Source organism: Cinclus cinclus, chromosome 3 (assembly GCF_963662255.1).
Source record: "Cinclus cinclus chromosome 3, bCinCin1.1, whole genome shotgun sequence".
Classification (NCBI taxonomy): Eukaryota; Metazoa; Chordata; class Aves; order Passeriformes; family Cinclidae; genus Cinclus; species Cinclus cinclus.
Window position 1 is genome coordinate 23,722,716 of NC_085048.1, and position 14,172 is coordinate 23,736,887.

Genomic DNA, 14,172 nt, shown 5'->3' on the forward strand with positions numbered 1-14,172 from the left:
ATGTGGCACAAAATTCAGCTATTACTCTTGTATTGCATTGCCAGTGAAGTTTCAATGGCAAAGCATCTTGATTCTAGAAGAAATTTCCCCCAAGGACTTTATGCTGTTGCAGACAGTGGTTCTGCTAAGTGGAACAGGATTAAAAGGAGTCTGTATCATGGAAGTTCCTGCAGGATTCGAGGCTGTTGCACAGGAAGAGATGATGACTGCAGCTTTACCATTGTCTCCAGAGGAGCTATATGTTACTGTGACCAGTACTGCACCTCAGGCTCTCCTGGGCCTGTGGACTGCTGTGCTGACTACTGGGATGTCTGCAACCACCCTGTGGAGCCCACCAGGTCAGAGGAGCCTTGGCCACCTCCAGCATGGGGTAAGTGGAGAGAAAATGCTCAGTTGGCTTTAGTGCATCACAGTGAAAATATACGTAGAAGTAGAATTAGTGATTAGTCTCTAGAGTGTATACACCCTGAAAATGTGACTAAAGACAGAGGGCAAAGGCACTGAGTATGAAAGTGGAGTGAGAATTATACTTATATGTATACGTATATATTATATGCTGTTATTTCTTTGTCTCTAGGACATTAGCGTTGATTTGACTGTATTTATCTTGAACAGAACCTCTGTTTTACTTGAAACTTCTCAGAGAATAACCTCATTGGGTCAAAATTATTGTAAACCAAAAAAATTCAGTAGGGTTTCACAGATTAACATGAGATGAACAGCAAGCTCTAAATATTTGCATCTATTGGTACAGACAAATCATCAACAAAACTGGATGATTCTGCCCCGAGGTGTTCTGCAATACTTTTGATGCAGCATAGCTTTCCTGTGGGACACTGTTTTTCTGTCTACAGCTCAGGTTTGGGAGCAAATGAAGGGATGTGCTTAGAACAAGGAGTAAGTGAAAGGATGTGGCGTGTTTAGAAAAAGGATTTGTGGCATATTTTAGTTTCTTACGACCTAGTTTGCAGTGGAAGTCCCTCCAGGACTATGCTAAACTTAGTCTAATTATTTTTAATACTGAAGATTGTAAAAAGAAAAAAAAAAAAGAAAAAGAGAAATATTTTCAAACAGCTGGTCCTCCCTTGGCTTGTGGAGAGGCCAATTCTGTGCTGGTGAAGAAAACTGAATATTGTGGATTTTAAGACTATGTAGCTTCTTGCTGTCAGTACATCAAATCTGGCCAAAGATGTAGAGAATATGGTAAAGTTTCAAAAGCCTAAAATCAACAAAATACTACTGTGCCTTTTTAAAATTAACTGTCTCTTTGCAATAACCTTGCTGCTTGCAGTTCAGCACTCAGAACACAATCTCTTCAGGAGGTTATGCTCTTAGGCACGTAGCCAAAACCTGATAAATGGGAACAACAGAAATGCTGCAAAGCAAATTTGATTTTTCCAAAGTTTCTAACCATTTAAAAGAATGTTCTAGGGCTCTTTGTAAATAAATACATTGATTTCATTTTTATTTGATGCAGTGTTATGTATTATTTTTGACATGGGGTTTTTGTTGCAAGCTCTACACAAACATGTAGTTGTAATTCTACCCAAAGCTGGGAGCTGGTGATTCTACTTTGGCAAACTTTGGCTGATGGAACTGAATCACCACAAAACCTCCAGCAGTTTGCCCTGTGGTCACTGCCACAAGTCTAACTCTAAAAGGTAGAAGTGTAACGAAAGGTTTAGCTAAGACAATAGATGAGGGTAAATATTTTTATTGCCTTCTTAATAAATTTTATGCATTTGTGTTTGCTGTTTTGTAACTCCTAACATACCTGCCACGGGTAGTAATTATATTTACAGTACCTTTACTTGTCCTATAGATGATTGTATAGGTTTTTTTAATATGTCATCGCACAAAAAATACTGGTTTTCTGATCTTTAAAGTGATGGAAAGTGTGCAATTTTAAAAAAATCTCTTTTTTGGATATTCATTATGTAATTTAGAGAGTAAAAGGTGAATAGTAAAGCCCAAATAAAGCAGGGGGAAAAACGTAACAAACATAACCATCTCTAAAGAATCTTTCTAGAACTGGAACATCTGAAGAATTGGAATGAAATAAAGGAAAAACAACTAAGACTAAATGCCTGAAGATTAAGCAAGTTAGGAATCATAATTAAAAATTACATAAAGATGTTAGCTGACTTTTAGCAACTGAGACTATACTTCTGCCTTTGGCTAAGAATTAAGCTTTTGAAGACCACATATGCCAAAGTACTTTTTACCTTGGAGATCTGGATCTTTTGGTTGCCAGAGGTTTTGCTCTCAGAGCCTCCTGAGTCATAGTTCTTTACGTAAACCAATAAACTGAAGTGTTTTACATAGGCTGGAGTGTACAGCAATAAAACTGCTCAGTGGTTTATTTCTGAATCCCCCCCATACTCACTGACAGTGTACAGCAGAAACAAGCTACACTGGTGGACTTCTTCCATGGGTGTGCACCTTGCTGGGGGTCAGTACTGACTTAAATTTGTGGAACTGCTTTGACTCTGCCTTTATAAACCCAGCCTTCAGGTTTATTTTAATATAGCTTTCATGTGCAGTTACAGAAGAAACTGCGCATTCCTGCCTTAGATGCCAAATAGAATTTCAGGGTCTTTTTAGTATAGTAGTATTTTAAATTCTGTTGTTAGAAGAACTTTTTGAGTTTTATCTCAGGATTTTACTTATTATTTATTTTATCTCTGTGTCAGTTATTCTAATGGTACAAAAAGCCCTGCCAAAATCCACACAATGGGTCTCACCCTGTTGGTGGTGTAAAAGTGACATACAGTGAGTTTGCTGATTGCTTTTACATGGTAGATGTAATCTGACCTACATGGGAATAAACCTGTTTCACTGACAGAAGTACTCACACAAATGCTGGATACAAATGAAATAAGAGCTATTAAGGATATATGAATAGCTTATGGGAAATGAAGTCTCCATTTCTCAAATTCTCTTCTTTCCATTATTGATTTTCATCTCATAAAATCCCATTCACAAAGTCATCAAGCTGCATCTTCAAATTAATTAATTTCCCACTTAATGCATTAATATTCCAACCTAATACATCCAGAGCCAGAAAACCTTGCTGTATTCTCTTGTATCTTAGATATCTCTGTTGTCTCTCTGATGCTTCAGACAGTACTCCTGGCCCACAGAATATTAATTTGGCTAGGCTAAAGCAACTGCATGCTGTTAATCTTCAATTCCCTAAGCATACATCATTATAAAGCTGCTTCGGTACTAGTCCAGGTTTGCATTTTATCTTGGGTCCAGGCAGTGAGCCCTGCCAGCAGAGCCCCAATGAGAGTCTGTTCCATCTCTCAAATGCTGCATCAATACTTCCTTCTCTTGATATTTTTGAAATAAATTGCTTGATCCTCCTTCCAGCTACTGTCTGATGCTTTGTGACGTACTGTGACATACTGTGGCACTTTGTGTCACTTTTTCATTGGGTATTCTGTGAAAAATACCTTAGCTCTTAGATGAAGTTGGATTAGAGCAGACACTTTGGGCCTCAGACTGCCTCGGTGACATTTATTTTACCTGTGCTCTCTCACATAGACTGCTGAATTAACAACAGGAAAATAAAGGCATTTACAGTTAATACATCACCTCCACTTCTGCACTTGGTTATGAAATTATGTAGGGCTTAGAGTGTGTATTTCTGTCCTGGCAAGGAAGGAGGTTGTCAGAGGTGCAGGCAGCTGTGGTGTGCACGTGTGTGTGTGTGTGTGTGTGTGTGTGCTGGAACCCTGGATATTGAGAATTTTGGATTTTCTGTGCTGATGGGCACTGACCCACAGGAGGGCACTGCTTTTGACCTGAGGCCTTGGAGAAGGCTTCCAAAATTGAATGATAGGACTGGGATCGCTGGTGTATAGTTTGAACAGAAGTGTGTAATACCACATGGTTGAAAATTTGGAATTTGAGATTTTAGAATATAGCAATATATGGAAAGCAAGATGGAGGTTTTAGGGCGCAGGTTTCTTTTTTCTTCACCTTCTTCTTCATGGGTCTAGGTGGGATCTTGTTGAATTGGAAGGAAAATTCCACATTGCAGGTCATGGGTGTTTGGTTATTGGTTCAAAAGTAAAAATAATTTAGGTGTTCATTCTTAACTGGATCAGTTTAGGCTTAAAAGACCTTGTAGAGAGATACATTGCCATTTTGCCATTCTTAGCTTGTTAGCTAGAAGCTCTGCAGCACTCACTGTAACATAGATAAGAATTAATAAACATCTGAACATGAAATGCCATCTCTTGAGCTTTTAATCCTGACTCTGGCAGAAGAAAAAAGAGAAAAAAAAAAGTGATATGCTTATATCTGGGCAGACAAACTCCAGCCCTGGCCGTGAGAGGGGTGTGGCCTTCCACACATGTGCTGGGGTGAAAAGCGTGCTACCATGCAAATTTGCAGGTCAACACTATATTAAAGCTTCTTCACCATGCAGGAAAAGGGAGTCCAAGCCCTCCCAGTGGGGGAAAAAACTGTCTGTAGGCTTACCTATGGGAACAGGCTGGAAAATACAGACCCATGTGAGAAATATGCAACGTTTGTAGTTGTCTCAATCCAACACCCTGTGCAGGCATTCTGGATCATTATTCCACTGAAGCTTTGACAATCAAATGAACTGATGAAACAAGTTATGCGAAAGATATTGAAACACACCTAAAATCAGCAGTGTTATAAAATAGAAAAAAATGAGAGGGATATATTTTTTTGGAGAACTCATCACTCAATTTGCACTTTATAGTGGGTTTTGGAGGGTGCATGAAATATACATTTGCATTGAAGTTCAATTGATCTGTCTGTTTTTCAAAGAAAAATTAATATGGCAAGGAAAAATAATTTATTGCATATGATTTGGAGTATTCACTAGTTTTTTGAATTCTATACCTGTAAAAACTTATTTCTATTTTAATTGCCAATTAGAAACTAATTTTTATAAGAAATATTTCCTTTTTACTACTGGAAAATAACTTTTTTGAAGAATTTTTAAAAAATTATATGTGAGAGTTCAGTGGGTGTTTTCAATCTGATGCTGAATTTGTTTACTGTGAATGACAATATATTTTCTAAAAAACTAAAATACATTAAACTGCCTTCATTACTTGGAAGAAATTAGAGCCATATTATTGACTTTCAACTAAATAATTCAAGCATACTGCATAAAACCAATTAATACAATACTAGCAAAAGTTTTAAGTATTTCATTTGAAGAATTATTTTATTTTCACACATTTATATGTTATGTTGGCAGGTTGTTATAAAGATGGCCGATATTACGGAGAAGGAACAATAATTAAAGACAACTGCAATTCCTGGTAATGTTTCAGAGAACAGCAAATTGAATTTTATCTAGCATATGTCATGAAACAGAAATTAATGTAGAGAGCACCTTTAAATTCATATTAAACATGTAATCAAATCAAAATGGCTGCAAAAGTAGTGCTAAGCATTAAGGTTTTCTGAAGGTAGATTACAGTCAACTTAGAAGAACAGCAAGAGGGAAACTGGATTTTCTAATCAAGATATGAATATTAGACTATTAAAACCTCCTCCTCACTGGCCTAATTCTGTTCTTGCTCAGTCAAACCTAAATTGAAGTGGTTTCGGTCTAGACCTGGACATTGACCTGAATGTGAATCCAGATCAAAAAATACAATTAAACTTCATGGAATCCTTCCATCCTTCCTCCTGTTTGTTTTTTTTGTTTTGTTTTGTTTTTAAGAGTAATGAAAACTTACATTTACCTGTAAGGAAAGGATATATATACACACATGCATTTATGTGGAAAGGGGTGAATTTTTTGAGCACCTCTTTCTCTGCCTTGGGACAGAAGCAGATAGTGCATGCAGGGGAGCTTTGCTTTCAGCCCTGGCAGTTGGCTGCCTGAGCTTTGTTCTGTCCAAAATCCAGCCCTACACTGGAGGGACTGGAATGGCAGGGCTCTAGTCCCACCCAAACTGGGCTGGAGCTCCCACTGTGCTGACTTTAGCCCATGGTCCTTGGAGCATGATGTTGGGGGCCACAAAACCCTTTCTGGGTTTCCAGAGTCAAACTTCCTCGAAGCATCACATTTCTTCAGGAATTCAACATCAACATTGCGTTCCCTGGTTTGGTCTCACAAAGATGGAAGCAAATTTTTTCAGATATGACCTTTCTCTCAAACTGTAAACCCTTCCACCTTCTCACCTTGTTCCAACTCATTAGATGGTGAAGCAGGAAGAAATGATGCAATGTTTTCATAAAGATTCTTGACAATTATATTGTTCACACTTTTTTTCCCCCTCCATCTGCCTTCTGCTGTTAAAGAGCATATTTTTCTTTTGACAATCTTTTTTTTTTTTTTTTTTTTTTTTTTGTGTTTACTGATATTCTTGTCCTTTCAGCAAATGTTCCAACAGTCTCTGGAAATGTTCAACAGACATATGTCTTGTTCGCCAAGACTTAATTCAGCGCATCAATTCTGGAGATTATGGGTGAGAACCCTTTCATTTTAAAGTTTTGTTATGAATCACAGTATTGCTCATTCTGTCTATGCACAAATTACAAGGTATGCAGTCTTCCCCACCCCTTCCTTCTCCAAATATATTAGAGTAATTTGACAGCGTGTGCATTTGTGAAACTTTCCTAAATTGCTGACAGATTATAAAGCTTTAAATGGAAGGATACGGAACATCTCATGCTGGTAAGAGTTACTGTAAACACCCATCTAAAATATTCTCTAAATTTAGAACAATTTCTTTTCTCTCAAAACATGATTTATATCATCTTCCCCTATTCTTCACTGTGTTTGTTACTTGGGATAGACACTTACAGTAATTTTTTCTGCTCCCTTGAGAGCACTGTTCCATGTAACAGGACTCTAGGTACCACTGGAAGAGGAGAAGATGGGCACAATGGGGATGAAGTTATCAGAACGTTGGGGGCTTGGTGTTTTTCTTGCTAACAATCTCATTCCCCTGGCTAGAGCACAGGGATTAGGGACCCCAGTACTGGATCTGTGCCTTGGAAGCCTGCTGGCTCTTTACAGACAGAGATACAGGGGCAGCCTTCCTGGGATCTGGGGTGCCAAGCTCACAAAGGAAGCCTGTCCAGATTCCAGGTTGTCATGAGTGCTGAAACATTTTGTACTTCATGGGAGACATTTAAGCCAACTGCATTATGATAAACAACCACGTTGGCCCCTGGAGCCTGAACTTGTCTGTTGTTAGTGGTGACCAATGAGATTTGACACAGGGTGACAGGTGAGATATGACTCAACTTCTCCATGTACTTGCACTTTTCACTGACCACAGGGAGACCAAGAGCAATGGGGCTTCTTTGGGAAGCAGGAATCCCATTCCTTGTTCTTCATACAAAAGCAAGAATGGAATGGGTAAAGAGAAAGCCTGCTCCCCTGTCACTCACCCCCATCCAATAGTAAATTTCAGTGTATTCCAAACGTGTGTGGTTGCAAGGGTGGTGGGGTTTTTTTTGTGTTGAGCATATAGTTTGCATGTCAACACTGCATTCTGAGTCGAGTCCACCTGGGAGTGGCAAGGGAATACTTAGAAAACCATGGGGAGCCCTTTCTCTCACAGTGATTTTTGGTATAAGACTTGGGCAGAAGGTGTCAGCCAGGCTTTTTGCTGGGTTCGAGAGTATCTCTCTTCTAGTGCACCAGAGCTTGAAGGTGCACTGTAACTCACTACACGAGGCTGCAAGTTCTCTGTGGGAATCTGGGCTGGAGCACGATTTGAGCCTAACTTCAAGAAAACAGTAATATTTTGACTGAGTGTCTTATTTTCCAGCTCTGCTCTGAAGTATTGCATGCTCATGTCCTGCAGGCTGATGTGATGCTGACCCTAAATCACCATTATTCATGTACTGCTGTGTTGCTCCATCCTGCACTTACCTGCAGTGGAAAAGCCCATACTAAATATTTTCTCATGCATATTGAATGCAAGTTTTTGAAATGCTATTTCAAAGATTTATTTCTGGATGCTTTTGATAGTTGTACACTTAAATGAGTAACGTGTTAACGTGAGTAATATCTCTAATCTGAGTCTTGTTTTTTTGGCTTTCGTCTGAGGAAGATGGAAAGCTGACAACTACAGTCAGTTCTGGGGAATGACAGTGGAAGAAGGTTTCAAAAAGCGCCTGGGCACATTCCCTCCATCTCAGTCTTTGCTGAGGATGAGGGAAACTCCTGTAAGTGTCATGTAGACTTGTTAATTTTTTTAACAGCTTTATCACATGGAAAAATAAATTTGGAAAATTATAAGAGTGAGATTCAGGTTTTTGTCACTAAATATGTCTATGTTGAATATGATGTTCCTGGAACAGTTCTACAAGTCATAGAATGTCTGGCCCTATTGACAGTAATCAAACAAGAAGGAGCAAAAGAAAATCCTACTCACTGTAAAACTCTGCATAAATATTAACTTATCATTGTAGTTCACTTCCTTAAGAAGGCTCCATATTAATTCTCTCAATTTGCTAATCATTCCACATACACTGCATAGCTGTAAACACAGAAAATGCATATGGGCATAGTTTGTTAAGGCTAGCAGCTGAGACTAAACAGCAATCTTTGACAGAAGCTGTGAAAGCTTTTTTCGGGTTTGGAACAAAAGGACAGAAAATTATGGGAATCACTGCAAAATGAAATGTCCCTCTACTAACAGCTTTCTAAGCCCCTTGGGCATGGCTATTTTCATGACAGCTAAATTAAATTTCCTATCATTTATTTATGCTGAAATTAGTTCTGCATCAAAGAAAATATACTTTAAGTCATGTATGTAGGTTAAACAATTTAAGAAAAATTACAGGATAATGAATACAGAGTTGTGTTTCCAATGATTTGGATCAGTTTCTTAATTTCCTTCTTAGAGGACACAATTTATGGAATATGCAGACCAAAAAACCCCCAACATAACTAGCTCACCAGAGTGAAATTAGAAGAATTGAAAGTATAAATAGATAGATCCAAGGTCTACAAAAGCATTAAATACAACAGGTATTTATCTTTTCTTCGATATAGGTCAGGCAAGTGATGACATTTGATTATCTATTAGAAGTCAATTGTTAATGCTTGTTTCTGTGTTGTGGTGTTTCTACAATCAAAAGAAAACATTCCAAACAATATTAAAGGTTTTAATATAATACCAGCTCTTTAATGAAAGCTTTCAGGTGCACAAAATACCTTTGTGCCTGCTCAATACGGGATCTCTACAAATGTTAGACGTAATTTTAATTAATTAGTATATCTAGCAAGTACATCAGCCTCGTATTCTGTTATGTCTCCTGTGCGCTGGTACAAAACAGGGTGTTCTTGTTAGAAATTCTTTTCTTGAAAATAAGACTATTTATTTAAACAGAATTTCAAGAAGGTGGCATTAATATGTGAGAAATGGTAATCTACTAATCTGAAGTGTGAGAAGACATGAAAAATGATACAGCTGTATATTTAAAATCTAAAAAGCTGAAAATATATAAATATATATATATAAAGCTAAAAACCTTTAGACATCAGTGGCAGAGGATTTCCACATGATAGAAGGCCTTGTGGTGACAGCGGTGCAGAGCTGCCATATGAATGGGTTTTGGGGAAAGAGGACATGGCCTCTGCAATAATTTTAGCAGTCCTAACCCTTTTGCTTTATTCAGAGAATTCTGTGTTTGATTCAGACCATTCTTTGTTAGACACAATATCAGCTCCCTGCAGCAGCATGGTGAGACATTGGGCTTAGACACAGATTGGCCAACTCAATCAAAATTACAATCTGAAGGGTTGCCAGAGCAAGAAGTGAATAGGAATTAAGCTTTGGAATTTTGCCTTGTAGGACTTTCTGGACTACTTTTTGCAGCCAAAGAAGGATTATTTCACTTGAAGATGGCAGGTCAAAATAAGACAATGGCATAAAAGAATTTAATCCAATATTTAGTAGGTGTCTGCCTTAAGTTACTAGTGAACTGCACTGAGGCTCAAAAGAGTTGGATTGATTTGTTGTTTCTGGCATTTTCCTTGAGGGATAGAGTATGAAGCTTACATAGTACAGGCAAAAAAATTGTCATGTACCCAGCCCAGAGACTGACATCTCCATTGCTAGGTATCTAGCCAGGTGGGACAAATCCCATCTAGGAAAACAGGAAAGTGGAGGTTTCAAGAAATTCTTTATGATACTTCCTTTCTTCCATTCAGTTTGTAGTAGTTGTTTACTCAGTAGTCCTGCATTATATCCAGCTTATTGAATCATTGTGATTAAGCTTCCTGCAGCTTCTTTCACTGCTACACTTCTTACAGCCTTTGTTCCACAGATAAATTTCTCAGTCATAATTTTTCTCTCTGCTGTTTTATGAAACCTGTGAGCCACAACCCAACTTCCTTTGGCACTGCCAGATACCCAAGGAGACTCAACGCATTTTTCTCCAGAAATCCAACTTGGCACATTCATGCATTTAGTCATCATGAGACCTCCTTACATGTTGCTGGAATCACATACCTTTCACAGAATTCTAGGAAATCTTTCTATTTACAAAAGCTAAAAATATAAAATAATACTCTCCATATGACTTTCTCAACTTCTGCAAAATTCTTAGGGAAATCCCAAACTTCCTGAATTTGTTCATAGAGATTTCAAAAGTTCTGCTGTTAATAAAAGACTTTACCTGCTCAACAAGGTGATGCTTTTTTCTGGAATTGAAGTTTGACATGATGATACATTAGAATACCCAAAAGACAATGTTATGGAGCAAGAACTATATCTGAACTGAGGACCCTCTGTTGCACAGTGTGGCTAGACCTGAGTATAGACCAACAGCTAATGTACCACTAAAACTGTTTGTCTCCTGGCAAAGCTGAAGCTCCTCCACCTGAGAAGGCATTTTCACTACAGGAGAGAGTGCAATCATTCTTGAAGTTTCATGTAGCACAAGAATAATTGCAACACCTTTAAAACCATAGTGATTCATTTTCAGTGGTATTCTGTCAGCACAAGTCCTGGCAATAGGTACATTGCAATGGTAAGGTCTTCACCCCCAGCAAAAATGTGCTCACCTAAAAGCCATCTTACAAGAAAATGAAATACATAATTCAGTAATAATGCACCACATTTTCACTAAATATCAAGAAACTCATATAAACAATGGGAAAGTAGACAGAGTACGCCCTCTTTTCCACTGATACATGGCTTTTCACAGTAAAAATCCCCAGCAGTTGTAGTTCTCTTGCAAATTGAAGGTCATTTGTGCCCATGTGGTCTTCACAAAGCAAGTGATCTCCAGACTCTTTTTGGTACTTTTAAAAAAATTGCTTTCCCTCTGGGAAACGATTTCCACATTTGCAAATTCAGTTATCTTTGGCCTTTTTTCTCTTATTGGTCATCTATCTTTTCTGAAGCAGTCATTGTTGAAATTTGAGTGCTCTTTTATATCCTCTTACCTTCCTGCTTTGGCCAGGCTGCTAACTTCACTGCAGAGGGTACATATAAAGGTTTTAAAGTAGTTCACCAGTCATTTTGTTGATTGCCTTGTGCTGTGTGACACTGGTACATGGAGCATACATTGAGAAACAGTTGTCTAGACTTGATATTTGCCACAGACTAGCAGCACTTCTCAATATCAGGGTATCAATTTTTTCAGAAGAAAACCCAATGTTTCTGGCTGCAGATCAGTCCTGCATTTCCAAATGACAAGGCTGAGTGTTAATGAGGAATTTGCTCTGGGATTTATATTAAGAGGCTAAAAAAATACATTGGTGGTAGGTTAGAAATACATAAAGTAATACATTGTGAAGACTGGAGATCTATTTAGAATTTTGCTTTCTCAACTTCCTCATTTGTGATAAGGCATTGTAATCAGCACTGTAAGCAACCATTGCCCGCATAATTGTGCTAAACATTTGCTAAATTTTGTTTTTTCACTGGTTGTTAGTGAACAGTCTCATCATAGGAAAGAAATTCTATTTGTCTGGGTTTTGTCCAGTATGTTTCATCTTCAAAGTTAATCTTGAGCTAATGCTTGCTCACTAATAATGAACATAATGATAAGTCATTGAGTTAGTCTTTGAATTAGTTGCTGCTTCCTAAGTGTCTCTTCATGTTGCCAACCAACCTGTTGTTGCTGTATATAAAACTCAGAAAAAACAGCCTTTTGAAACTGATTAATCAAAATATTGAGATTAATATTTTAGCAAGGTTTAAAAAATTACTAGCCTTGTAAAATAACTGGGTGGAGGTGAGACTTTCAAAATCATTGAAGTGACCTAGCACCTAGCAGTATTCCCTAATGGATTCTGGACTCGCAACCTGCATCTAACCTGCTCAACCTAGAACCACTGGGTCTGGGAATACACACGGACTGTATCAATTTGCCTATTGGGCTGTATCCCAATCTAATGCCAGATATAGACCTGAGGTACCTGCTTCCCTTTTCCTCACACACTTTTTCTCATCTGGGGGTTTTCTGAGGCAGATCAAAGTGTACAAGCTGGATGGAGGCACTGCTGTTTCACGATCTACACAACAAAGTGATCTTGATATAGGCAAAAGGCTAAAATTTGGTTCTCCAAGGAGTCCTAAAATAGTTTGAAAGAACTGGCTTCAAATGTTCAAATCATCTTAGCAAAAGTTATATTTTAAGATTATAAATCATATGAACAATTTAGAAAAATGTTTTAGCAACGGTACCAAGAATTAGAAGATAAGTAAATTGAATTAAAATAAAGGAATTTAGACAGGACAGAAGTCATTGTACTTCATAGTTTCAGCCTGCCTATAAGAAAGAAGCATCAGTGAGTGTTTTTCTTAGGAACAGATTATCTTATTTTGTATATTGTATTTCCTGCTGGAACTGAGGTTATCAACAATTTTTGAAATAGATTGATTGCATAGCTTAATATTGCAATTCTCTGTGGCCATTCCTGTTTCTTTGCACAGCATAATCCATCATTCCTTGAAGTTCAGCAGTAAAAAAAAAAAGGGTCAATGATTTTGATGTGTTGAACACATAACAGATTATTAGCAGTTGTACCAGATGGCTATTGCATATGCAAATATTGGTTCAAAGCTTGGAGGACTTTGGAGGAGGACATAAATTAAGGCTGAGGAATGAAGGTGCCAGAAATGGCTGGCAAATTGCTTTAGTGAGTAGACCATGAATTTTCATGAATCCGCTATCAGATTGAAAAGCAGAGGAAAAATCACTGATTTTGTTGTGGAAAGGGAATAATTGCTTCAGATTGAATAGCCTCTATGTACAAGACAAATCAATGATACACTGTATTGATTCCTCTCCCACAGTGACTAAAATTTCCTACCTACAGGCATGTGTCTGGGGGAACAGGGTAACAGGCATTCAACTTCAATGCTATCTGTAGCAGAGAACTTTTCTTTCCAAAATTTCCAGCTGGGTCATAATTAGCAAATTTCATAGGGAATTATTGTTTGAGATAAAAATCAGAGAGGAACTGGTCAGGTTACTCAGGCTGGTAGTCTTGAAGCTCAGCTTTTCAGCTCAGACAATGGAGTTCCAGAAGCCTCCTGCTCTCAGGGATCTGCAGCACAGCCATGGGGAAACCACCACTGAGTTGCTTGGGAAGTCACAGGGACCAATGCTTTAGGTTTCCTCAGTCTAAAAATGAAGAATTTTACAAGGAAAATTACAGTAAAATTTATGATTAAAATAGGAAATTAAGCATATAAAGATCTTCTACATTTTGTCTTAGGGAAAGTCACTTCCAGAAGAAAAGTTTCCTGCGGTTTTTTCAGCCACTTATGAGTGGCCTGAGTGGATTCATGATCCTTTGGATCAGCGGAACTGTGGAGCATCGTGGGCTTTTTCAACCGCAAGTAATATTTCTTTTTATTCCCTTTGAACATATCAGTGATGATAGATGTGTAATGAAAATTGTAGTTGTTAGTAACAAAATAATACCTGCTCACTTTTCACTTTTTATTACCAAATAGGAACTTTAAAATTGTTACAACTTTCCATCTATATTGTCCCAAAATCTTTAAATGTCAATCTAAGCTGTAGCATTTTTCTTTTCATAAAATTGTGTAACATAAGCATGCAATCAACCTTCATGACTTAATTTGGCCAGTGGGTGCTCACAGGTGCAGGTTTCTTCAACTGCTTTTTTAAGTCACAGCAGTAAGAGAAGGGAAGGAGCGTTTAGAACAGCTAATCCCAGCTCCC

At 37.9% G+C, this 14,172-nt stretch overlaps 1 protein-coding gene across 1 annotated transcript in view; it reads left to right on the top strand.

Annotated features, from left to right (window-relative positions):
* The window catches only part of TINAG (tubulointerstitial nephritis antigen), a 37,835-nt gene continuing 23,663 nt past the window's right edge, over positions 1 to 14,172 (top strand). Inside the window, exons 1-5 of the mRNA XM_062488545.1 lie at positions 1 to 370; positions 5,249 to 5,312; positions 6,381 to 6,470; positions 8,070 to 8,184; positions 13,700 to 13,823. Of these exons, the coding sequence (XP_062344529.1) occupies positions 1 to 370; positions 5,249 to 5,312; positions 6,381 to 6,470; positions 8,070 to 8,184; positions 13,700 to 13,823 (763 nt within the window). The remainder of the gene's footprint in view (positions 371 to 5,248; positions 5,313 to 6,380; positions 6,471 to 8,069; positions 8,185 to 13,699; positions 13,824 to 14,172) is intronic.